Genomic DNA, 24,858 nt, shown 5'->3' with positions numbered 1-24,858 from the left:
AGGACAAACAGATAGAAAGTGCCTATTCAATTCATCAGCTTAGCTAGGTTATCTAAGATTTTCCCACACCCAGTTCATAAGGGTCTGATCCAATTTGTTTTATTCTTCTTTGTATTTACATATACAAAAAAAATTTTTTAGATTAAAAATTTATTACAAGGAAAAGGATAAATTGGATTACTAGATAAGAATGGCATGACTATTCATGATCCTGCCTCAGACTGTTGATTAACTGAATAAATCTTTTGCATTCACATTCAAACAAAAAGAAGATTTTAGGGATACAAATACCAGAAAAATATCAAGATGTAACTAGGAGCCATGTGGTAATTAAGAAGAAAGTAGAAGAGAAATCATTGAAGCTAAAAGTAAACTTCTAAAACTGACTTCTGTTCCAGAGAAAATAATGGAGATAGGTGGTAAAAAAAAAGTATTGCATGATCATTTTGCAATATAAGGATGAAGTTATGCAGAAATCACAGTGAGAATGATGCCAAGAATCTTGGCATCATATACTTCTCTCTCTCTCTCTCTCTCTCTCTCTCTCTCTCTCTCTCTCTCTCTCTCTCTCTCTCTCTCTCTCTCTCATTACATCGATTTTGTTAAGACTGAATGGTGTATACATCATCAGAAAGAATCTTAACATGAATCTTAATTCTGGTTCATTAAAACATTGTTTTTAGTAGTAGTAGTAGTGGCGGCATTTGATGCAAGAAAGCAAGTGTATGAGCTTATGCAGCATCAGTCAAAAAAAAAAAAAAAAAAAAAATCACACCATTCCCTCCAAATGCCTGTCCAGTTCCTCCTTAAATTTATTCAACCTATCAACTTACACAACGACAGATAGAAGTTTGTTCCAGCAATTAACCACCCACTGGCTAAAGGCAAATTTCCGCACATCTATTCTACATCTGTCTTTTCTTAATTTGAATTTATGTCCCCTTAGGTTCGTAATCTGTACAAGTGGAAGGATCCCATCAGAATTTAGCGTGCTCAATCCCTCACCAATCTTGTTGCCCTTCTCTGTACACGCATAAGCAAACCTACATCCTTCCTAAAATGAGGCCTCCAGACCTGTACGCAGTACTCATGGTGTAGCCTGACCATTGCCTTATACAGAGGGACAATGACCTTCTCCCTGCTAGCAAAATTCCTATATATCATTGACAAAACCCCATGACCAGCCCTGGCAGTCTGTCTGCATCGCTCAGAAAACTTCATATCTGACTGCAGAATTACTCCCAGGTCTTTTTCATTTTCTACCACCTTAAGTGTAGTACCACACAGTTGGTACATTTCTCTGGGGTTACTTCTACCCATATGCAGTACTTTGCATTTGTCAAGGTTAAACTTCAGTTGCCACTTCTTAGCCCATCGGTCCAAATAATCTTGATCCTGTTGCAGTAGCACACTGCCATTACTGTCATAACAACCCTGGCAACCTTTGTATCGTCTGCAAATTTCGACACTAAGCCTGATATACCTTCATCAATATCACTGATAAATATACAAAACAACAGAGGACCCAATACCGAACCCTGTGGGACTCCACTAATAACATTAGCCCACGAAGAGCAGCACCCATTAATTAACACCCTCTGTCGTCTACCACTCAACCATCCTTTTATTCATTGTAGCAACTTACCCTTAATACCATTCTGCTCCAATTTGTACAATAGTGTTCCATGTGCAACAGTGTCATAAGCTTTCCTGAAATCCAAATATATGATATCAAAATTATTTTTTGCATCCAGTTCCTTTATAATCACATCATAATATCCTATCAAATTTTTCAGACAAGACTTTCCCTTAACAAACCCATGCTGTGTCTGAATTATTGCTGCAGTCTTGTCTAGGTGATCCTGCAATGCATCTTTAACCAGTGACTCCATTATTTTACCCGGAACAGAAGTTAAACTAACTGGTCTGTAATTACTCGTGTCCAGTGTTGCCAACTCTTAATAATATTTCCCGCTAGCCGCATACTCAAAATCCGCTATTTTTAGCACTTGACCCGCCAAATTTTTTAAATTTTCATTTGTTTGTACTTTGTAGTGAATAAAACAAACAAACAAATAGTATATATAAATAGTTATTTATTTTTCTGTTTTTAATATAAAATCAATATCTAAAAATCTAAATTAATTTCGAAATTCAATACCTCCTCATCATATGCTTCTTGTGTACCTATTTTGCGAAGCACTTCTTCAGGTAAAACATAATTTTTACAACACTTTTCAACTCTTTTGAGCCCGTATCGTACTAATAAGATTGCATTAACCGTGCCAACACTCATTCTGTTGCGTGTTTTGTTTTTTACTAGATTTAAGTTGCTGAATATTCTTTCCACATCTGCATTGGATAATGGCAAAATTAAAATACCCAATGCAAATTCGCTAATTTCTTTAAATGGATTTTTACCGCTTGCATCTCGATATTTCGAAACTTCTGACCAAAACTTCATTGTATTGTAGATGTTTTCCCATTTAACGAGAGTAATGTTTATATACTGTTGCTCAATTTTTTCAATTTCTACTTCAGACAATTTTAAATTTTGTAATAAATTTATCAGTGGTTCGTTTTGTTGCTTTAATATATTGTTAACTGAGACATTTTTTTTAATTCTTTTATGTTGCCCGGAAGGCGTTGTTTTAATTGTGGATACAAATCAATCAAGAAATTACGGCATCTCTCTCTGTTATTGCCATTTCATCTGTTGTTGTTGTGATAAGTTTATTCATTATTAATTCATTTATTTTTCTTTCAAATTGGTAACCTAAATATGGCTTAGGGTCTAAATAATTATTAATGTCCTCTTCTATCCTTTCAATATGTGTATTTGGTAAAAACATTTTATTGGCAATCATCGACAATAGCATGTTTAAATCATGTAGTAATAATGTAGGATCGGCAGTATTTGATTCAAAAGATTTGTTTACTCTTTGTACTTCAGATAAGATAGGTTTTAAAATAAAAGATACGCTAAATTACTTTCATCTTTGAACATTGAATAAAGAAGTTCTGCAGTATAACATTTGTCAGTCAAACGAGTTATTTCAAAATGGGCTTTTAATTCAATATACTGTTCTAAAATTCTTGTTATAGCAACTTCAATGGATAACCACCTTGTTTGACACGAATGCACTATCTTTTTCGGATCTGCACCATCGTTTATGGCACTGTATAAATATTTGAATTGATTTTGTCGGCTGGTGGATTTACTAAACGCACGATTTTGCATTGCACGAGGGTTTCTAGGAATACAACTATCGTGTTATACGAGGACTAACTATACTAAGATATTATTTCTAATAACCACACTGTGGTTATTAGAAATAATTATTACTTATTACTCTTATTACTTATTGCTCTGTGGTTATTAGAAACGTTGAAAGAGATGTCGGTAATTCGGATCGCATTTCTTGGAAGCCAAACAAATACGACGAAGAAAAATTATCCAATGCCATTCCTTCGCTGTTTCAAAAAAAGGCGTCATTAGAATTTTTTCCACATTTTTAGATTTGATTCAACAATTTAAAGCCATGACCCAATGATCAGGTCGTTTGACCGCGAGCGTAACTACGTAAAATTGTTGGGGTTCTCCTCAGGGAAATCCAGAATAATATAAAACCGATTCTTCGCTTTATAAAAAAAAAAACTATGAAATATGATATCCCTACTATTTCAATTATGAATTATTTTTATTGTTAATTAAATAATTAATTGAACAATTAATTTAATATTTCTTAATATAAATGTTACATTGCCAAAATACATAAAATGCTAAACATTTATACTCTTCCCGCTAAAAAATCCGCTATCCGCTATTTCATATTTTTATCCGCTAAACCTGAAGCAATTCCGCTAAATCTAGCGGGAAAACCGCTAAAATGGCAACACTGCTCGTGTCACCCTCCGATCCCCCTTTGTGAATTGGGGATACATTTGCACATCTCCAGTCCGCTGAGACCTCCCCTGAGTCTTCGTGCTCTCATAATCATGGCTAAGGGTTTGCCGCCTCCTTAATATAACTGGATAGATCCCATCCAATCCAGGTGCCTTTCTTATGTTTAACTTCAACAATTTCTCCTCCACTTTGCTCTCAGTTATTACAAAATCATTAAGCACCCTGCTAAAATTTCACAACCTTCTGCCATTTTCAAACTTTAATAACTCCTCATGTATGAATGTAGATGCAAAATACTCATTCAGTTTGTTTGCTATCTGAGCAGGATCATCAACAGTCGAACCATCGATATCAAGTAGACCAATCAGATTCATCCCCTTCCTTTTAGATTTTATATAAGTAAAGAAATCCTTGCTGTTTTTCTTTGCATCTTTTGCCAAAGATTTCTCGTAATCTGCCTTTACCTGCCTAACCTACTTTGTGACCTGATTACAGACTAGCTTATATCTGCCATAGGCTTCTGAGTCGCTTGATAATTTATATGCATCCCATGCATTTTTCTTCTCTGTCACGAGTCTCATTAGTTCATTTGATAACCATTTAGGCCTAAACCTTGAACAATATTTCTTAATAGGTATGAAAAAACTTTTATTAGCATCCACGATTAATTCCTTGAATGCTTCCCACTTAGAATTTACTGTTGGTAACATCGTCAGTTGATCCCACTGTACAGAATTTAAAAATTGTCTGAGACCACTGTACTCACCTTTACGGAAGCAAAAACCCTTTCCTTTATCCCTGATGGTAATTATATCTTTAAGTAAATCGCACATCAGTACACATTGATCACTGCCACCTAGTGGTTCCTTTATCTGCAAATTCTTAATACACGAATGATCACTGCTGATGACCAGATCAAGATTATTACCCTCTCTGGTTGCCTCTCGAACAGGCTGCTGCAGAAAACAATCATCCAATAAATCCCTAAAAGTCTTACTAGTGTGTGAATTACCAACCCACAAGTTCCAGTCAATATCTGGGAAGTTAAAATACCCCATTATAAGACATTCTGATTAACTAGCCCACTCTATTTCTCTGTACAACTGTTCATTGTACTCATTCAAGTCATTAGGCCTATAACACATTCCTACTCTTATTTTTGCTTTCGCAGTGCTTATGTCACACCAAACTGACTCAACAGTGCACTGTTCATCTATATCAACTGGATGAACTTCTTCTGATTTTATGTTTTTCTTAATTAACAGCATAACACCTCCTCCCTTCTTATCCTGTCTATCATTTCTGTACACATTGTACTCCCCAAATTCTAGTTCTGCATTCCTAATATCTGTGTGACATCACGTCTCTGCTACCACAACAATATCCGCTTTTGATGTCTTGAGCAACACCTCAAATTCATCAAATCTATTTACTATACTTCTAGCATTGGCATACATGCAAGTATACATGTACCTATTCTGATTATTAGTTACCCTAACACATCCCATATACCCACCTGTTTCACGATGACTGCCATCCGTCCACGAAACCCCCAACACCCCTCGCTCCATGCCGCTGATTATTCTAATAGAAGTAGTGCAAGAATCACCTTCACCTGTGCCTACAGCTACTTTTATCCTTTTAGTCTGTGAATTCCCCCCCCAAGTAGCAGTTTTCTGACCCACCTAACACTGCCTCGACAGCATCAGCAAATATTCTTGCACCCTTTCTATTTAAGTGTATCCCATCCCTGTAGAAGCAGTCTCTCCTGTTAACAAGCACAGACCAGGCTGAAAAAAATTTAACCCCCTGGGCCTTGCACATTTCCTCCAGGGCCGAATTGCAAGACACTTTCAAATTTAATCCTAATTCACAACTTTTTTGCAACACTGACCTGTTCTTGTTATGTAAATCTACAGATCTCCTACTCTTAATGTCATTGGTGCCAACGTGTACAACAATATGATTTGTGCCCTTAAAAGATGACATATGCTTTACAGCGTCATCAACTTTTGGCCCTGGCAGGCATACCCTGGTCCTGTTCCATCTATCCTTTTTACACAATATATTCCCCATCTCCCTGACAATAGAGTCACCAACAATAACTAGTTCCTTTGGGACCAGCGCATTACCTTGGAGATTCACCCCTGTGTTGCCTGATGTCCAGGAGTGAGCTCTGGCGTTGAGTTGGGCAGCTGAGAGCTTGACGGGCCCCTCATATTAATTTCTTCGAGGACATCTACCCTACACCTCAAGCTCTCATAAACGCCCAGTAGAACGCTGAGTTGATGCCTAATTTCTAGACACTCTTTACACCTAGTACAGGTGCCTCCGTAGCCAGGTGGGAAGGAGCAGCAGTGCGTAGCACATGCTTCTTGATTAGACCGGGGTTCGAGCCCGTCACCACCAAATACGGAGGATGCGGAAAGGTCTCTCCGAGCAATATGGCCTTAGTTGCTAATGCTCCTAAAAACCAAATAACAAAAAAACAAACAAACAGCACCTATCACACACAAAGACATCCTCTTCGGCTAGATAATGTTCTGTTCCAGAGAGTTCGGCAAACATTTCACGAGTTGCACATTTTTTTAGGCGTTGCGTTGGAGAATGCGTTGGAGAATTGGCCCCCCTCAGTTCTCCCCTGAGTAACAGCACTACTGCCACTTTGTGCCCGTTGCTTTGCTGCTCTAGTCTGGGGCATGATATCTTGTAAGCATACACCTACTGGTTTAGTTTGAAGAAGTAAATCACTCAGGTCATCTATATTACTGCATAAACCTCTACAGTTCCATTGTAGGAATTGATCCATTGTAGGAATTTATAAAATGAAACCTGTTCTGACTGTTTTATCTGAGAAGATTTCTGTCTGCTTAGTTTCGACAGAAACTAATTAATTTTTCTTTTCTGGGAAAGTTTGGGCATCCCATGTCCATGGTATCATTAGCATGTAACTCTAGTACTGTGTTGTCATTCTCTAACTGAGTCTCAATTTCCATGTTGCTACTGCATGGTTTTATTTTCTTCTGATTTTCAACAATAACCGATTTTGTTGTTTCTTGCAAGGTAGAGATAGCATCAGTTGGGATACTGTTGGCGTGTTTCTTTTTGAAGGTTAGCACAGTTTTGGCCTGGGTGGCAAAGGAAATATTCGGTTCTATGAAGACATCTGTTTGAGTTGCAGCTGAGCGGCTGTTTCTGGTGACCGATGCATATGATCGGCTAGGCAGGTTAGCAGTATTTGCTTCCTTGCTTTTATGTGACCTTATGCTCCACTTTATATTTTTGGATTTTCTTTCCTGTTTTCCAAAGGTCACACACATTAGAAAATAGCTAATAATTTTATTAGACATTATAATTAACTTATAACTTTACGAGTATAAGGGTACAGCATAAACTTTATGTAGTGTAAACTCAAAAGTAGTTGTTTGATACCACGAAATCTGTATACCAACCACACAAATTTTGGTTTCGATCAGACAATTCATTTTTTTTTTTCTTTTCTTTGCAGCACTTAATGAAATAGGTGTCATCACAATGGATAAAGTGGAATGCAGAACAGTGATTGGGTGTTTTCCCTTGCTGAAGATCTGCATCTTCAGCAAGGGAAAACACCCAACCAATCCACGAAGAAACGGTCACTACTTATGGAGAAGGCTGCCCAGGTTACAGTGTTGTTGAACATTGGTATGGACAACTGAAATGTGGAATAACATCAATGCATGACTAAAAATTCCAGGATGGCCAGCAGTATTACCATCTGTATTACCATCAAAGAACTAGCTGCAAAGCTCCAAACTAGTCTGCTAGATGGGTTCCCAAACTTCTGACCCTTACCAGATGAAGGAAAAGGCACAGTGTATACACGAAATGTTGTTGATGTGCCAAGAAAAACTGAAATACTGCTGCATCCTGCTTATTCCTCCAACATTGCACCACCCTCAGATTTTTCCTCATTTCTGCTGTGAAGTCCTGCTTCATGGAAAACACTTTGCTGCTGATGGTGAGGCAGTTTTCCACAAGAGCGAGACTGCTTATACAAGGATGGGATACACTTAAAGAGAAAGGGCACAAGAATACATGCCGATACTATTGAGGCAGTGTTAGATGGAATGGAAAACTACTAGCTCTGGGGAGGGGGTTACACAGAAGAACAGATTAACAATAGCCACAGGCAAAAGGGAAACTGATTCTTGCACTGCTTCCGCTGGAATTGCAGAAGCCTGGAAAGCAAAGTAACAGGGATTTGGAGGCTTGCTGAGTGATCGAGGATCAAGGAAATACAGTAAGCCCCCGCTATTTGCGGTATCTGTATTCGCGGTTTCGTGTATTTGCGATCGCCGATTTAATATAAAATGAAACCTAAAAAACTGTGAATTTTAAAGCGCCGTGAACATTTTCTGCCATAAAAAAACATGGGCATGGCCAAAATTATCTTTCCCAGTCAAAACAGCGCTCAGTGGGGGGGGGGGGGGGGTGACAAAATCGTGAGCGTGGATGTTTCTCGCTAATCCTTGTTCAGCATGTATTATGCACTGCCATGGGAGGTTTATACACTTATAAATTGAATAAATTTATCAATTTATAAATTGATATGCTTACAAAAGTGATAAATCTACCGTTTTTGCAGCGTAAAACAGACTTTTTCGAATGTGTTAACGGAAGAAAGTGACTTTATTGTGGAGAAGTTCTTTCTAACCCGTACAAAAATATGGCTACCAATAACAAGGGAAATGTGAAAATATCAAAGAAGGTGATGACATTAGCAGATAAAATTGAGTTATTAGATAAAATTTCTAATGGTGAAAGTGTCTCCTCGGTAGCAAAACATTATAAAATCAATGAGTCAACGGTACGATCAATCAAGAAATCGGAATAAAAAATCCGCCGTAGTGTCCGGGAAAACGGGCTAATTGCTTCAAAAATTTGCTCTGTAACTCATGATGTTAAATTAGAAAAATTGGAAAAAGCTTTAATTGTGTGGATAGAAGACCGAACTTAAAATAAAATTCCGTTAAGTTCACTCATCATTCGTGAAAAGGCCAAACTCCTTTATCAACACTAGCGAAACTGGTGATAGCTCTGGAGGGATAAGTTTTTTTTTGCTAGCAAAGGCGCTGGTTTGAAAGATTTGTTTAAAATTTTAATAAATATTACATTTAATATTAAATTGTTTCTTATTTTCATTTCGATGCCATATGCTTGCATTTCACTATGTACTGTCTATGTACATAGTCATATTATGAAGGTACATATAATACATATATAGACAAAATTTTAGACTAGTTTTTCTTATATATTTTATACTTTGGAATGGAACCCCTTTATTACTATGGAAGACATAACTCAGTATTTGTGTTTTCGGTACTCGCGACATTTCTCAGGAACGTAACCCCCGCGAATAGTGGGGGTTTACTGTACATGGGTATGTTAAGGTAACTAAGAGTAAAAACAGATGCATGTATATCTGCATGAACACTAATGCTAGTGTTCATGACCAGACTTGATGATTTCAAATTTATTTAATAAATTTAAAATTACCAAGTCTGGTCAAGTCATCAAATGCACACATAGCAGGGATATCACAGATGTGTCACTAATTTATAAGAGATGCAGAATTTGAAAATGGGGATTTCAATGTATACAGAAATGACAGAGAGGACAGAAGGGGGTGTTAAGAAGCACATAAAATCTTACTTAAGAAGCATATAAAATCTAAGGCAGTGAATACAGTTGACATGGGTGGTCAGAGCAACGTTGAGTCGGTTTGGTGTGATATAAACATTAGGAAAGAAATAATGAGAGTACAAGTGTGTTACAGGCCGAACGACTATGACACATATAACAAACAACTGTATAGACAAACAGAGTGGGCCAGTAAATCAGAATGTCTTATAATGAGGGGGTTTGAACTTTCCAGATATTGAATAGAACTTGTGTGTTGGTTACCTAATTATTATTTTATATTGTACTTTGTAAGTAGCCTTATAGTTCTAGTTATGCTGGTTATTTTTATTTTTAATTTAGATAAGAGTTTTTGTAGATTACTACTTAATATACGTAAAACCATTGTTTCATTTGAATCTTGCAGCCATTGTTTTTGTATAGAGAGTGGTAGGGAATTCAAATTTATAATTGTGGTTGTTGTTGTTATTTGGTTTTTAGGAGCATTAGCAACTAAGGTCATATTGCTCCGGGGATATGCGGTGGTCATTCCCTGACCTTTCCGCATCCTCCGTATTTGGTGTTCACGGGCTCGAACCCCGGTTTAATCAAGAAGCGTGTGTTATGCACTGCTGCTCCTGCCCACCTGGCTACAGAGGCGCCAATATATAATTGTGGTAACTAGGCAGCTCTAACGTAAAAATATATAGTGTAATACGCATCACTGTATTTAGGATTCTATCAGATAGTGTTAGTGTAGTATTGACAATTAGTTAATTAAATTTATTGATCTTATTAATTCTGTGACTCAGGGGTGGGGGGGGTATTCTCTAACTCATCACAGCCTAAAAAAATGTGCAACTTGTGAAATGTTTGCTGAACTCTCTGGAACAGAACATGGTCTAGCCAAGGAGGATGTTTTTGTGTGTGCCAGGTGCAGAGAGTGTCTAGAAATTAGGCATCAACTCAGCATTCTAATGGGTGTCTATGAGAGCCTGAGGTGTAGGGTAGATGCCCTCGAAGAAATTAATATGAGGGGCCAATCAAGCTCTCAGCTGCCAAACTCAATGCCAGAGCTCACTCCTGGGCATCAAGCAACACAGTGGCAATCTCCAAGGCAGAATGTGCTGGTCGCACATTGTGTAAAAAGGATAGAAGCTTGTCAGGGAGACAGGGAATATATTGGGTAAAAAGGATAGATGGAATAGGACCAAGGTATGTCTGCCAGGGGCAATAGTTGATGATGTTGTGAAGCATATATCATCTTTTAAGGGCACAAAGGGTGATATTGTTGTACCTGTTAGCTGGGTTGTTGGTTGGTTGTTGGGTTTTTTTGGCGCAAAAGCAACTTTGGCCATATTGCGCCTATCTATTAATGTTTAGTGACAAGGACGTTTATATTTCTTAAATATGATTTTTATCTGGTCAAAATATCCTATTAATTTTAAATAAGTAAATATATTTTCAACGTTGGAGTTATCGCCTAGGATTTGTGATAAGGTCAGAGAATCTTGGAAATTTATAGGGAGATGGAAGGCTGATTGTCGCGCCATGTGGTATTGTGGACGTTCTATAAGGAAATGTTTTACAGTGAGTTGACAAGAACAGTGAAGGCATTCTGGAAGATTTGCTTTGGTAAGTAAATAATTGTGCATAAGATGTGTATGTCCAATGCGTAGTCTGGATATAATGACTTCTTCATGCCAATTCTTGCGAAGACTATTTCCATGGCTGTAGCTCATGTTTTATTTGAAATAGTTTATTGTTTAATTCATTTTGCCACATTTGTGACCACTGATTGTGGAGAAACTGTTTTATTCCAACAGAATTTTACTTGCCTCATTTTGCTTTTAAGTTTCACAAGGTGAGCTTGTATCTGATAGAGAATGGGATGTGATGGAGTCTGTCTTTGTTGGAGAGCATGTATTGCACTCAATGAATCTGTGTAGATGAGATGTTTCAGAAGAGGGGAAGAAGCTATGTATTTTAAGGCCATTTGCAGGGCGAATAATTCAGCAGAATAGCTACTGCATTGGTTTGGAAGTTGTGAGAGAACAGTATGTGGAAATACCACTGCAGCACCAACTTTGGCTGTTTTAGAGCCGTCTGTATATATATGAAGGTATTCCGAGAACTGTGATGCATGGGCTGCATGCATCTGTTTTATGTTGACATTTGCCAGAGTGCTTTTTCCCCATTGTTGAAAATAAGTGTCACAGTTTGGCGTGAAAGTGTGCCATGGTGGAATATTTATGCTATTATCCTCGTGTACATTTTCAAAGCTTAGGCCCCATTTTGAGATTGTTTCTTTTAGTCGTATTCCGGCTGGTTTATTTACTGTGGGTTTATTGCTGTAGAGGATTTCCCACTGTGGATTGAAAAGATACTGCCAAGTAGGATGGTGAGGAAGACTTCGGATTTTAATTGCATAGTTTAATAGCAGCATTTGCCTCCGGAGATATAATGAGGTCTCATGAGTCTCTGCATATAAGCTTTGTACTGGTGATGTTCTGTATGCACCTAAAGAGATTCGTAAGGCACTATGATGTATGGAATCGAGCCATTTGATGACACTTGGTCTACGCGAACTATACACAGGGGCTCCATAGTCTAGTCTTGATCTGATTATAGCATGGTAGAGGTGAAGAAGTGTGAACCGATCGGCTCCCCACTTCATTGCAGGAAGAACTCTGAGAATATTTAGTTTTTTTTGACAGGTTGTTCAGAGGTATTTGATGTGTTCCAAAAAGTTAAGTTTTTTGTCAAGAATCAGGCCAAGGAAACGTATACTATTTGCTAGAGGTATCAGCTGGTTTTCTAGTTTTATTTCTGGATCTAGATGCATTTATCGTTTTCTACAGAAGTGTATGGCTATTGTTTTTTGTTCTGATCATCTGTAGCCATTGTTTTTAGTCCACAATTCTATTTTGTTCACTGTGCTTTGTAATTGTCTTTCTATCATGTTCATGTTTTGTGAATGGCACGAGATAGTAACATCATCTGCATAAAGGAATGTTTCAACTGTTTTTGGCAGGTTTTTTATAATAGAGTTTATTTTGATGACAAATAAGGTTGCATTCAGCACTGAGCCTTGGGGTACTCCTTCTTCCTGTGTGTTTATTTTTGACAGATTGTTTTGGTATTTTACCTGGAAGGTTCTAACTTTGAGAAAATTTTTTACCAAGAGTGGTAAGTTTCCTCGCAAACCGATATTGTGGAGATCTTTAAGAATGCCATATCGCCAGGTAGTATCAAAGGCCTTTTCTATATCAAGACTGATCATTATTAGATGCTCATTCTTTGAAAAGCATTGCGGCTATTTGCTTCTGCTTTTATCATGGAGTCCAGAGATGATCTGTTTTTATGAAATCCGTATTGAGTTATGTTAAGTACGTTATATGTTTCCAGAAACCAGGTTAATCTGTTGTTCACCATTTTCTCGAGGATTTTCCCAAGGCAACTTGTTAGCGCTATTGGTCAATAATTTGTAGGGATCGTATGATCTTTGCCAGGTTTTGGTAAGGCAATTATAAGGGAGTGAAGCCAGGAATTTGGATAGTAGCTTTCCATATAAATTCTATTGTATAGCATAAGCAATGAATTTAGAGAATTTTGATTAAGTTGTTGGATCATTTCATAGTGAACTCCATCAAGTCCTGCTGCACTTTTCCTAGACTTAGCCAGAGCTTTTTGTAATTCTTCTACGTTGAAAGGTTGGTTATATGGGAGTTGTTGGTTAGTTTTAAAATTTAGTCTGTATTTTTCAGCTACAGTTTTAGTTTTCTGAAAAGATGGAGTATATGCCGATACTTCTGATATATTTGCAAAAGTAGCTGCCAGTAAGTTTGCGATTTCCTTGGGGTTGGTTATCTCCTGTCCATTCCAGATTATTAGTGGAGTTGGAACTGAAAGAAATTTCCCATTTAGTTTTCTGATTTTGTTCCATATGACACAGGTAGCTGTATTTTTGTTAATTGTGGAGGCGAAACGTATCCGTGATTCCTTTCTACTTTTACGCTGGAGATATCTAGCTTTGGCTCTGGCTTTTTTAAAATTATGAGATTGATGAAAATGGGATATTTTTGGAAGAGATTCCAAGCTTTGTTCTCTCTTTTGGCCATTCTGCATTCTTCAGTCCACCATGCTGTGTCATGTTTATGGCATTTTCCATATGACCGAGGAACTGTAGCTTCAGCTGCTATTAAAATTTGGTTTGTGACATGAGCTGTAGCATTGTCTATGGGCTGAGTGGTGATTATTTGTTCATCTATTGCTGCAATTGTTTTATATTTAGTCCAGTCAGCTTTATGGAATCTCCATCTTTTTTGGCTATCGTGATGTGCAACATCATTTGTTAGTATTTTGCAGACCACAGGAAAATGGTCGCTATTTAGTGGATTCTTCAGTATTGATCATTCAATCAATGGGTATAGGACAGGTGAACATATGGATACGTCAATTGCAGAGGCTGTTCCAGTGGGCAAATGGATGTATGTCTCAGTACCAGTATTAAGGAGAGAAAGATTTTGCTCTTCCAGTAATTTCTCAATCAATTTACCACGTTTGTCTTGATGATGGGATCCCCACATGGGATGGTGACTATTTAAATCTCCCATGATACAGACCGGAGGTGGAAGCTGGGTTACTAATGCTTCCAAATCTGAAAATGAAAATTCCTGATTTGGGGGAAGGTAGAATGAGACCAGTGAGAAAGTAAAATGTATTGAGACTCGAACTGCACTTGCTTCCAAAAGAGTTTGTAGTTGGAGGCGTTTACACGGAATTTTGGAATCAATTAAGATTGCAACTTAACCATGAGCTCCTCCGGAAAATCGTCGGTCTTGTCTATAGGTACCGTAGTGGTTTACTGCTGCGTTTATTTGTGGTGTTAGGCTAGTTTCTTGAAGGCAGATGCCTACCGGGTGATATTTATTAACTAGGTTGCGAATGTCATCAAGGTTGCTGCGGAAACCTCGACAATTCCACTGTATTATTGTGCGCATTATATTGGCTTTATATTTGTATTTGTCTCTGACTTTTTACGAGTGGGGGTCTGCTTGGATCGCTCAGGCCTTTTCTCTTTTCTGGGGAAGATTGGGCAAACTTCCATCTCTTCCTCAGCATGTATCTCTAAGATTGGTTCTTCTGGGACTTCTTTTTCACATGTATCCATATGATCATGGGCAGGGGGTTTGTCATCTATATCTATGTTTTTAGTAATCATGATTGGCCGTGACATAGACGGCATTGTTGGCGGAATTGTAACAGGTATATTTCTGGCTTGATTAGAAGCTGAGGTTGAAGATGATTTTGCTGATGGAGCTAGGATTGAGCGAGCCCAATCAGAAATAGAGATGTTTGGTGGGACTGTAACGTTGGTTTGAACTGAAGTGGTAGTGGTGGTAACAGCAGTTATCTGTTTATGCTGTTGGACAGTTGCTGCATATGAGCGTGTTATTGTAATTGGTGATATTTGTTTCTTTGCCTCAGGGTAGGAAACTTTGTGCTCGGTTTTATACTTCTGAATCATTTTTTCTTTTTTCCATGTTTCACAGTCTTTGGAGTAAGCAGAATGGTTGCCTCTGCAGTTTGGACACTGCAAGGTTTGTGCAGAACATTCAGTATGGATATGGTCTTTAGATCCACATGAAGCACATACAACAGTCCCTTGACATACTGTCTGTGAATGCCCAAATTTTTGACATTTATAACATCTGATTGGGTTCGGTATATATGGTCGGACATGACAGTTCAAGTATCCGGCTTTTACAGATGTTGGTGGATTTGGCAAGTTGAAAGTTAGTATAATGTTTCTGGTTGGAAGTAGTGAACCATCCTTTTTGATTAGTATTCTTTTTACCTGAATAACATTTTGTTCTGAAAGCTCTTGTTTAATTTCTTCCTCGGATACATGTAGAAGATCCCATTCTGTTACAACTCCTTTTGAGTAGTTTAAGGTGGCACGAGGTGACACTTCTATGGGAGTTCCTCCAAGTGTTTTCAATTTAAGTAGCTTGTCAGAATGCTTAGATTGTGTTGTTTCAACAAGCAGGTCAACTGATTTTAGTCTGCGAACCATTTTTGGTGAGCCAGCGACATTCTCTAAACTTTTCTGGATCAGAAAAGGAGAAAGCTTGCTGACTGGCCGGTCAGTCAAAGAATGTATTATGAGGAAATGAGGCCAGATATTCTGGTCTGTATCCTTCTTTTGTCTCTTAGCAAAGGAAGGGTTATAATCTTCCTGCTCTCTAGAATGTGATAGGACACTGATCCCGCAAGAGTCAGTATTGGTATGATCCATCTTTGCTCCTTTTAGCCCTTGGCTGAGACTTTTCTGCCAAGATTTCCGGGCCCGCCACTGGGAGGTAGGAGCAGTGCCTGGTGTGACCAAGCGAAGAGTAGTAGGAATTAGTAATATACTATGAGAAAAAAGAAAGGTGGCTTTCCTTCCTTGCTCTGTACAGGGACTTTTGTTACGAGAGCTGTTATAAAATGAATAGATTTTTTAACGATAAGAACAAAAAGGAACTGTAAATCGCTTTCTGGAAATCGCACTGGAAGTACTGAGAAATCGCTTAGTCACAATCGCTTGGCACCCGGGGGCCTACCTGTTGGTTGTTTGTTTGTTATTTGGTTTTTAGGAGCATTAGCAACTAAGGCCATATTGCTCCGGGATATGCGGTAGTCATTCCCTGACCTTTCCGCATCCTCCGTATTTGGTGGTGACGGGCTCAAACCCCGGTCTAATCAAGAAGCGTGTGTTATGCACTGCTGCTCCTTCCCACCTGGCTACGGAGGCGCCTCCTATCTGTTGGCACCAATGACATTAAGAGTAGGAGATCTCCAGATTTGCTTAACAAGTACAGGTCAATGTTGCAAAAAAGCCGTGAGTTAGGGTTAAATTTGAAGTGTCTGCAATTCTGCACAGACACGATAGGAGGGATAACATGATGAGAGTTTTGTCAACCAATTTGGCCCTGGAGGGAATGTGCAAGGCTCAAGCGGTAGAATTTTTTCCATCCTGGTCTGTACTAGTTAACAGGAGAGATTGCTTCTACAGAGATGGGATACACTTAAATAGAAAGGGTGCAAGAATATTTGCTGATGCTGTCGAGGCAGTGTTAGATGGGTCGGAAAACTGCTAGCTTGGAGGGGCTCACAGACTAAAAGTAGCTGCAGTTAGAGGTGAAGGTGATTCTTGCACTGCTTCTATTAGAAAAAGCAGCAGCCTGGAGAGAGGGGTGCTGGTGGTTTCAGGGACTGATGGCAGTCAACGTGAACCAGGTGGGTATATGGGATGTGTTAGGGTAACTAAGAATAAGAATAGGTGCATGTATACCAATGCTAGATGTATAGTAAATAAATTTTATGAATTTGAAGTGTTCGTCAAAACATCAAATGCAGATATTGTTCGGATAGCAGAGACGTGATGTCACACAGATATAAGGAATGCAGTAATGGAATTTGGGGAGTACAATGTGTACAAAAAGGATAGGAAGGGAGGAGGTGTTTTGCTGTTAATTAAGAAAAACATAAAATCAAAAGTTCACCCAGTTGATATAGATGAACAGTGCACGGTTGAGTCAGTTTGGTGTGACATAAGCACTTAGAAAGCAAAAATAAAAGTAGGAGTATGTTTTAGGCCAAATGAGTACAATGACTCGAATGAGTACAATGAACAATTGAACAGAGAAATAGTGGGCTAACAAATCAGAATGTCTTATAATGGGGTATTTTAACTTCCCAGATATTGACTGGAACTTGTGGATTGGTCACTCACACACTAGTAAGACTTTTGTGGATTTCTTGGAAGATTGTTTTCTGCAGCAGCGTGTTCGAGAGGCAACCAGAGAGGGTAATACTCTTGATCTGGTAATCAGCAATGATCATTCGTGTATTACGAATTTGCAGATAAAGGAAATACTAGGTGGCAGTGATCAGTGTAATGTAGGATTTACTTAAAGATATAATTACCATCAGGGGAAAAGGAAATGGGTTTTACTTCCGAGGTGACTACAATGGTCTCAGACAGTTTTTAAATGCTGTATAGTGGGATCAACTTATGATGTTACCAACAGCAGATTCCAAGTGGGAAGCATTCAAGGAATTAATCGTGGAAGCTACTAAAAGTTTCATACCTATTAAGAAATATTGTTCATGGTTGTCAAATGAACCAATGAGACTCGTAGCAGAGAAGACAAATGCATGGGATGCATATAAATTATCACGCGACACAGAAACGTATGGCAGATATAAGCTAGTCTATAATCAAGTCACAAAGGAGGTTAGGCAGGCGAAGGCAGATTACGAGAAATCTTTGGCAAAGGATGCTAAGAAAAACAGCAAGGATTTCTTTACTTATATAAACTCTTAAAGGAAGGGGATGAATCTGATTGGTTCACTTGATATCGATGGTTTGTAGCAGGGTACTTAATGATTTTGTAATAACTGAGAACAAAGTGGAGGAGAAATTGTTGAAGTTAAACTTAAGAAAGGCACCTGGGGTCGATGGGATCTATCCAGTTATATTAAAGGAGGTGGCAAAGGAAGTAAGCAAACCCTTAGCCATAATTATGAGAGCATCCTTGGATTCAGGGGAGGTACCCACGGACTGGAGATGTGCAAATGTATCCCGAATTCACAAAGGGGGGGGGGAATCGAAGGGTGACACGAGTAATTATAGTCCAGTTAGTTTAACTTCTGTTCTGGGTAAAATAATGACGTCACTGGTTAAGGATGCATTGCAGAATCATCTAGACAAGACTGCAGCAATAATTCAGACAGCATTTGTTAAGGGAAAGTCTTGTCTGACAAATCTGATTCCTAAATGGAACTGGATGCAAAAAATAATTTTGATATCATATACTTGGATTTCAGGAAAGCTTTTAACATTGTTGCGCATAGAAGACTACTGTACAAATTGGAGCAGAATGGTATTAAGGGTAAGTTGCTACGATGGATAAAAGGATGGTTGAGTGGTAGAAAACAGAGGGTGGTAATCAATGGGCACTGCTCTTTATGGACTAATGCCATTATTGGAGTCCCACAGGGTTCGGTGTTGGCTCCACTGTTGTTTTGTATATTTATCAATGATATTGATGAAGGTATATCAGGCTTAATGTCAAAGTTTGCAGATGATACAAAGGTTGGTAGGATTGTTAATGACAGTAATGGCAGTGTGCTACTGCAACAGGATCTAGAAAATTTGGGCAGATGGGCTGAGAAGTGGCAACTGAAGTTTAGCATTGACAAATGCAAAGTACTGCATATGGGTAGAAGTAACCCCAGAGAAATGTACCAACTGTGTGGTACTACACTTAAGGTGGTAAAAAATGAAAAAGACCTGCGAGTAATTGTGCAGACAGATATGATGTTTTCTGAGCAATGCAGAGAGGCTGCCAGGGCAGGTCATGGGGTTTTATCAATGATATATAGGAAGTTTGCTAGCAGGGAAAAGGAGGTGATCGTTCCTTTGTATAAGGCAATGGTGAGGCATGGTGAGGCCATGCCTTGAATACTGCGTACAGGTCTGGAAGCCTCATCTTAAGAAGGATGTAGATTTACTTGAGTGTGTACAGAGAAGGGCAACAAGATTGGTGAAGTGAATAAAGGGATCCTCTTACAAAGAGAGGCTTAAGTTCTGCAAATTGCAGTGGCTGGAGTCTTGGCACCTGCGATGTGATCTGATTGAGGTGTATAAGGATTTGATTGGGTTGAGCACACTGAATTCTGAATTCTGATGGGATTCTTCCACTTGTTCAGATTACGAACCTGGGGGGGGGGGCATAAATTCAAATTGAGGAAAGATAAATGTAGAATAGATGTGCGGAAATTTGCCATTAGCCAGCGGGTGGTTAATTGCTGGAACAAACTTCCATCTGTCGTTGTGGAAGTTGATAGGTTAAATAAATTTAAGGAACTGGACAAATATTTAGAGGGAATTGTTTTGTAAATTTTTTTTTTTTTTTGGCTTATGCTGCATAAGCTCATACACTTGCTTTCTTGCATCACATGCCACAACTACTACTACTACTCACAGATTAGCAAAGCTTTTGTGGATTTACTGGATGACTGTTTTCTACAGTCATACAATAAATGTGTTAGAGAGACAGCAAATGGAGTAATACTCTTGATATGATTATCATGCATTAGCAAATTGCAGAAAAAGCAACCACTAGGTGTCAGTGTTCACAGCATATTGATTTGGGATTTATTTAAAGATGTAACTACCATCAAGGCATGGTTTTTTGCTTTTGTAAAGTTGACTACAGTGGTGTCAGACAGTTTTATATTCTACACAGTGGTACCAACTGATGATGTTACCATCAGCAAATTCTAAATGGGAAGTGTTCAAGGAATTAATCAGAGAAGCTACTAGGCTTTTGATACCAACTAAGAAATACATTTCAAGGTATAGGCCTAAATGGATGTCAGATTAACTGATGAAACTCATTGCAGAGAATAAAAGTGCATGGATGTATACATATTTTAACCCCAGGGGATTACATCTAGTGAGTATGGGCTTGGCACACCCAGGGTCCTGAGCTGGATATAATCATTCTTCTCTTTCTTGGTGATTTGCTTCTACTGCTTGCTTGCTTGCTCTCTCTCTCTCTCTGGGTAATTCAGAAATTTTTTTTGTCTGGTGCAGCATAAGCTTCAGGCTTCCTTGCACTATATGGTAATAATAATAATAATAATTATCAAGCGACACAGAAGCCTATGGTAGATATAACTAGTCTGTAATCGTCAAAGGAGGTTAGGCAAGCCAAGGCAGATTACGAGAAATATAAGTTTACTTTATTGCATTAAATTGCCACTATCAATACTAACAGTGGCAAACAAATTATACTGAATGATAAACCTAAAAACTCACAAATGTCCATTTTTAATTCATCCCTATATAGGCTATGTTTTTAGGTTTTTGACATCTTGCAAGCAGTGCCTCATTTTTAGTTAAACATCTACCATCCTAATAGGACTACCAATTTCTAAGAATTTTTGTTTTTTTCCTAGATACACATAGGTATCAACAGCAGCCATGATACATCTATCAACATAAGGCTTTTATATTTTATAATACTGTTACACAGCAATTTATAGTTGAATAATGCTGATATTTGCATAGTCCACTACTATATATCAGCAGTGTCTAACCTTTTCATACAAAGTCTCAAGTGCTATGTTGTAAATATGTCATGCCATCTACATTCCAGTAGCCAGCCAAGGCTAATTGAATTTGAAAATTATTTGTTACAGCAAACTGCCAGTATTAGTAGTAGAAAATGATGGAAGAAAGCAAGCTTATTCATCATCAGCCAAAACAAATCCATTTCACCTAACCATCCCCTCCAATAGTTGGTCTAGTTCTTCCTTGAATTTATTCAAACTATCCACTTCCACAACAATGGATGAAAGCTTGTTCCAGCAATTAACCACCCATTAGCTGAAGGAAAATTTATGTACATGTATACTGCAACCATCCTTCTACTAAGTTGAATTTATGCCCCTCATGCAGTCTGAGCAAGAGGAAGAATCCCATCAATCAGCACTGAGTTTGTTCGTGCTATTCAAAGCCTTAAACACCTCAAGTCAGTTCCCTTCATAGGTACCTAGTCTCCAGATGCTGAAATTTACAAAATTGAAGACTTTCTTTCTAAGGCACCCCCCCCTTTGTTCCCCGTCACCAATCTTGTTGACCTTCTCTGTACCCCTTCCAGCAGCTCTACATCCTTCCTAAAATGACACCTCCAGACCTGTATGCATTACTCAAGATATTATATCATAAGCAAAAGAAAGAGAATTTGTTTTATTGTCTATTCCCTATATAGCAATATCATCATATATGGTGAGGAAGTTGCTCTGTCAATTCTGGTAGAAAAATGCTCTGTTGTTGGAGTTATATCACTGCTATAATAAAAAACGTGGACTCTTTTGATTATATCCTTATTTTATGTCAAAATACATTTTATTTAAAATTTTATTCATAAATGAAATCATGATTCATCTCACGATGAGGATTATAAAAAAATAAAAAAATAGGCTCTACCACCAAATGTTTTGTTAATTTACTTGATACGAATGTTTCCAAACATCAATGGCTTTAGTTCAATAATCTTCCATATTAAATTTATAATAAGAAAGTCAAACTGGACTATTACTATCTAAATACATATACATAACTATAATAACTATTCAACTGTACTAATAACTAGAGCAAATACAAACCCTATCTGCAGTATAAGTCAAAAATATATTACCTGTGCTGCACCTCCATGACATGAAGACCTCTCTGTTGTCTCTAACTTCACGTTTGAAGGATGAATTATAGCATACTCCCTATCTTTAATTTCTTCCTTTAATATCAGATTTTTATGGATGACTTCTGAAGGAGTAGGCACAAGTGATTCACCACACTTACTTTCATTTGAAGTTAATATCCTTGCACAATCAGGAGTATCACTAGAAGGTGAACTAACAGACGGTTTAAGTGAAGTTTTGGAATCACTAAAGTTTGAGCAATTCAGGTTTTGATTTAATATTGTAGTCACAATTGTTGTTGCAGAAGCAGAAGAGGTAGTAATAGTGTTTGTGGTTAGAGTAGAAGATATAGTAGCAACAGAAGTTGTAGTAACTGTAGTTGGTCGGGATAAATTACCACATACAATTACAGATAGATTTGATGTGGGTAATGATGCTGAGACGGCTGAAGTTGCTAAAGGTTTACTTGATGATTGACAGACCACAGCACAAGTTGACAGACTTTCTTGTGCACATTGAACTATAGATGATATGCTGCTATCTTCTGATTCTTTCTGGGAATCAGTTAAAGAACCATCAGATGGAGACAGGCCTAAATAGCCTACCTAAAATTATAATAAAAAACAAAATTAAATGTATGCAGTGTGTTATATATTTTTTCTTAAATTAACTTGAATTTATTTTTCTGGAGTTAATATAAGTGAATAGTAGATAACTAATTATCTTGTTACCAATTAATATATAAGTATGCTTAACTACATACACCTCCCAATGTAATATTCACTCCATATGTTCAATAATTCATAATTAACACCATGTTTGAATGTACTGGGTGTCACATAAAATTCAAGAAAAATGCAATGTTCAAAGTACACTCTTACCTAAAATAGTCTAATTTATTTGAGATAAAATGAATCATAATATATCAGAAGAGAATAGCAATCCTTTACAAGAAGCAGTTAAGTCTTATTAGTGTCTTTCAAATGACTACACCCTTGAATTACAAATTAATACAAGTATTTAATATTTCCATTCCTAAAAAAACAAATAAAAGAAAAAAATAAATAAAAAAAAAGAGAGAAAATCCGAAGAGCTGCACTTCAGCTCAAGCTGGGGGGGGGGGGGTTAAGAAATGGAATAGAGTGGGAAGGTGTTTTATTAAAAAAATATATATTTTGAAATATTATTTATTAATAATATTTCTAATTAATGTGACTTTTGCTGTTGAACTTCTTGAGCAAGTTGCTCAACATCAGGGAAGTATGCCGTAATTTTCATCTTTAAACATGCTGAGAGATTAACATTGTTCAGTTTCTTGATTTATTTTTAATATAGTTCATGTTCAAAAATATTTGCCCACAGAAATTCGTTGAATCAAAAACTGAGAAGTCCAAATGCAAATATTTTCAAATTTATATATATAAATTTACGTGGTGTCTAGTAAGCTACACCACGCATCGAACACAATTTGGTCTTGCTTTTTCACCTCATCTATTGGCATCCATTTATCTAGAATTGCAAGGGCAGCTTTTGTCTCTCCAAATAATTTCAGTTTTAAGGCATTTTAGTCTTGCACTCCACATGTTCTTGATTTTTAAGTCCTCTAACTCCATTTCAAACTTTGCTTCATGTGGGCTAAAAGTTAAACAGCCGCAGTCACATGCTCAAACAGCTGCAGGTTGCCGACCCGTGTCTTAGCACATTTCAACATATAATAAGTTTTTAAAATCTCTAATAACATAAAATTATGGTGGCCAACATTTGTAAAGTTAATACTTTCTCACTACAAACCAAGCTGTAGTTTTACTACTAACACTGTTAGGAAATGTTGTGCAAAGATAAACATTACAATCAATGAGGTTGCTTTTTCCTATTCCTTCCTTAACAGAAGTTTAACAAGGGTTGTCAAAAACAAATCTGTCTAAAATGTGCTGATTTAACTGCTGATGTTCCTTTATTTTAAAATTTGCTTTAAAGTTAGTTGTACATACAAAGTTCATCTTGTTTAGGTTGCCTAACAATGAAGTTACTTTTTTTAAAAATTATCTTATGTAGGACAAATAATGCTCCCTTCAGATTAATTGATAAACAGAATCTCTTACAGAAATGGCTTGATAAAATTATTGCCATACTTAACATTTATATCCATCACTGAACATTTATGAAGAAAACTTTGCAATGAGGTAATGCAAACACAGAACTAAGCTTAATATTTTATATTCAAAATTGTTTCAAAGTTAACTTAATGAACATTGCACACAAACCATTAAATTGTTTTGTCTACTTCAGAAGTGAGTTTTACTCTTTTTAGAACAACATTATCACTAATAATTCTTGGTCACTAAACTAAAGGAACCAGTTTAGTACTCTAGGAGGGCAAGGAACCAGTCTTGCCTTCCTTTAAAATTTGTTACTGAACATTACTTCATATTTTCTACCATAATTTTTCTATTTTATTTAGCTGTATCACATGCTCTGCCATGTGATACAGTAGAAACAGCCGACCAGGCTAGCCGGGTGGGTAAAGTGCCTGCCCGCCAACCCAAAGGTCGCGGGTTCAAATCCCGCCTTGGGCTTGGATCACAATAGAAAATGCAAAAACTTTAGGAGGTCCATTATGGCCACAGAAGCTGATGCGCCAACTAACAAAAAAAAAAAAAAAAAAAAACAGTGATGGTGAAAAAATTAAAAAGGGTTCTCTCTTTCTATATAATAATGACATACCATATGAAGCAAGCTAGCAGTTACAAACACTAATAAAATTAAACACATAGAACTTATTTTGCAGTTATAGTAATACAGGCAACCCCCATATAACATGGTACTTCTACAACATGGTTTTGCTCTAACACAATTGAAAAATTTCGGCAATTCTTGCACAACATGATATTTTTGAGCTTTTGTGTGGGAAACCCTGCTGTTATGTTGGATGTAATTTTTCAACATTTCCATTTGTTTTTGTGAATCCCGCTGTTGACTCGCTATGTCATTAGGCAAAAAAAAAAAAAAAAAAAATATTGAGAAATCCC

At 37.4% G+C, this 24,858-nt stretch overlaps 1 protein-coding gene across 5 annotated transcripts in view; it reads right to left on the bottom strand.

Moving 5' to 3' along the window:
* LOC150080216 (histone-lysine N-methyltransferase 2C-like) overlaps positions 1-24,858 on the bottom strand; it is a 1,301,638-nt gene that overhangs the window by 473,565 nt on the left and 803,215 nt on the right. For all 5 annotated transcript variants that reach the window (XM_090381514.1, XM_090381519.1, XM_090381517.1 and 2 more), the window contains one exon: positions 21,829-22,434. In XM_090381514.1, coding sequence (XP_090237640.1) covers positions 21,829-22,434 — 606 coding nt within the window. The remainder of the gene's footprint in view (positions 1-21,828; positions 22,435-24,858) is intronic.

This window comes from Mastigoproctus giganteus, chromosome 9 (assembly GCF_048544385.1).
Source record: "Mastigoproctus giganteus isolate SK-2022 chromosome 9, ASM4854438v1, whole genome shotgun sequence".
Lineage (NCBI taxonomy): Eukaryota > Metazoa > Arthropoda > Arachnida > Uropygi > Thelyphonidae > Mastigoproctus > Mastigoproctus giganteus.
Note: the sequence above shows the minus strand (reverse complement) of the source record. Positions and strands in the feature narration are given on the sequence as shown.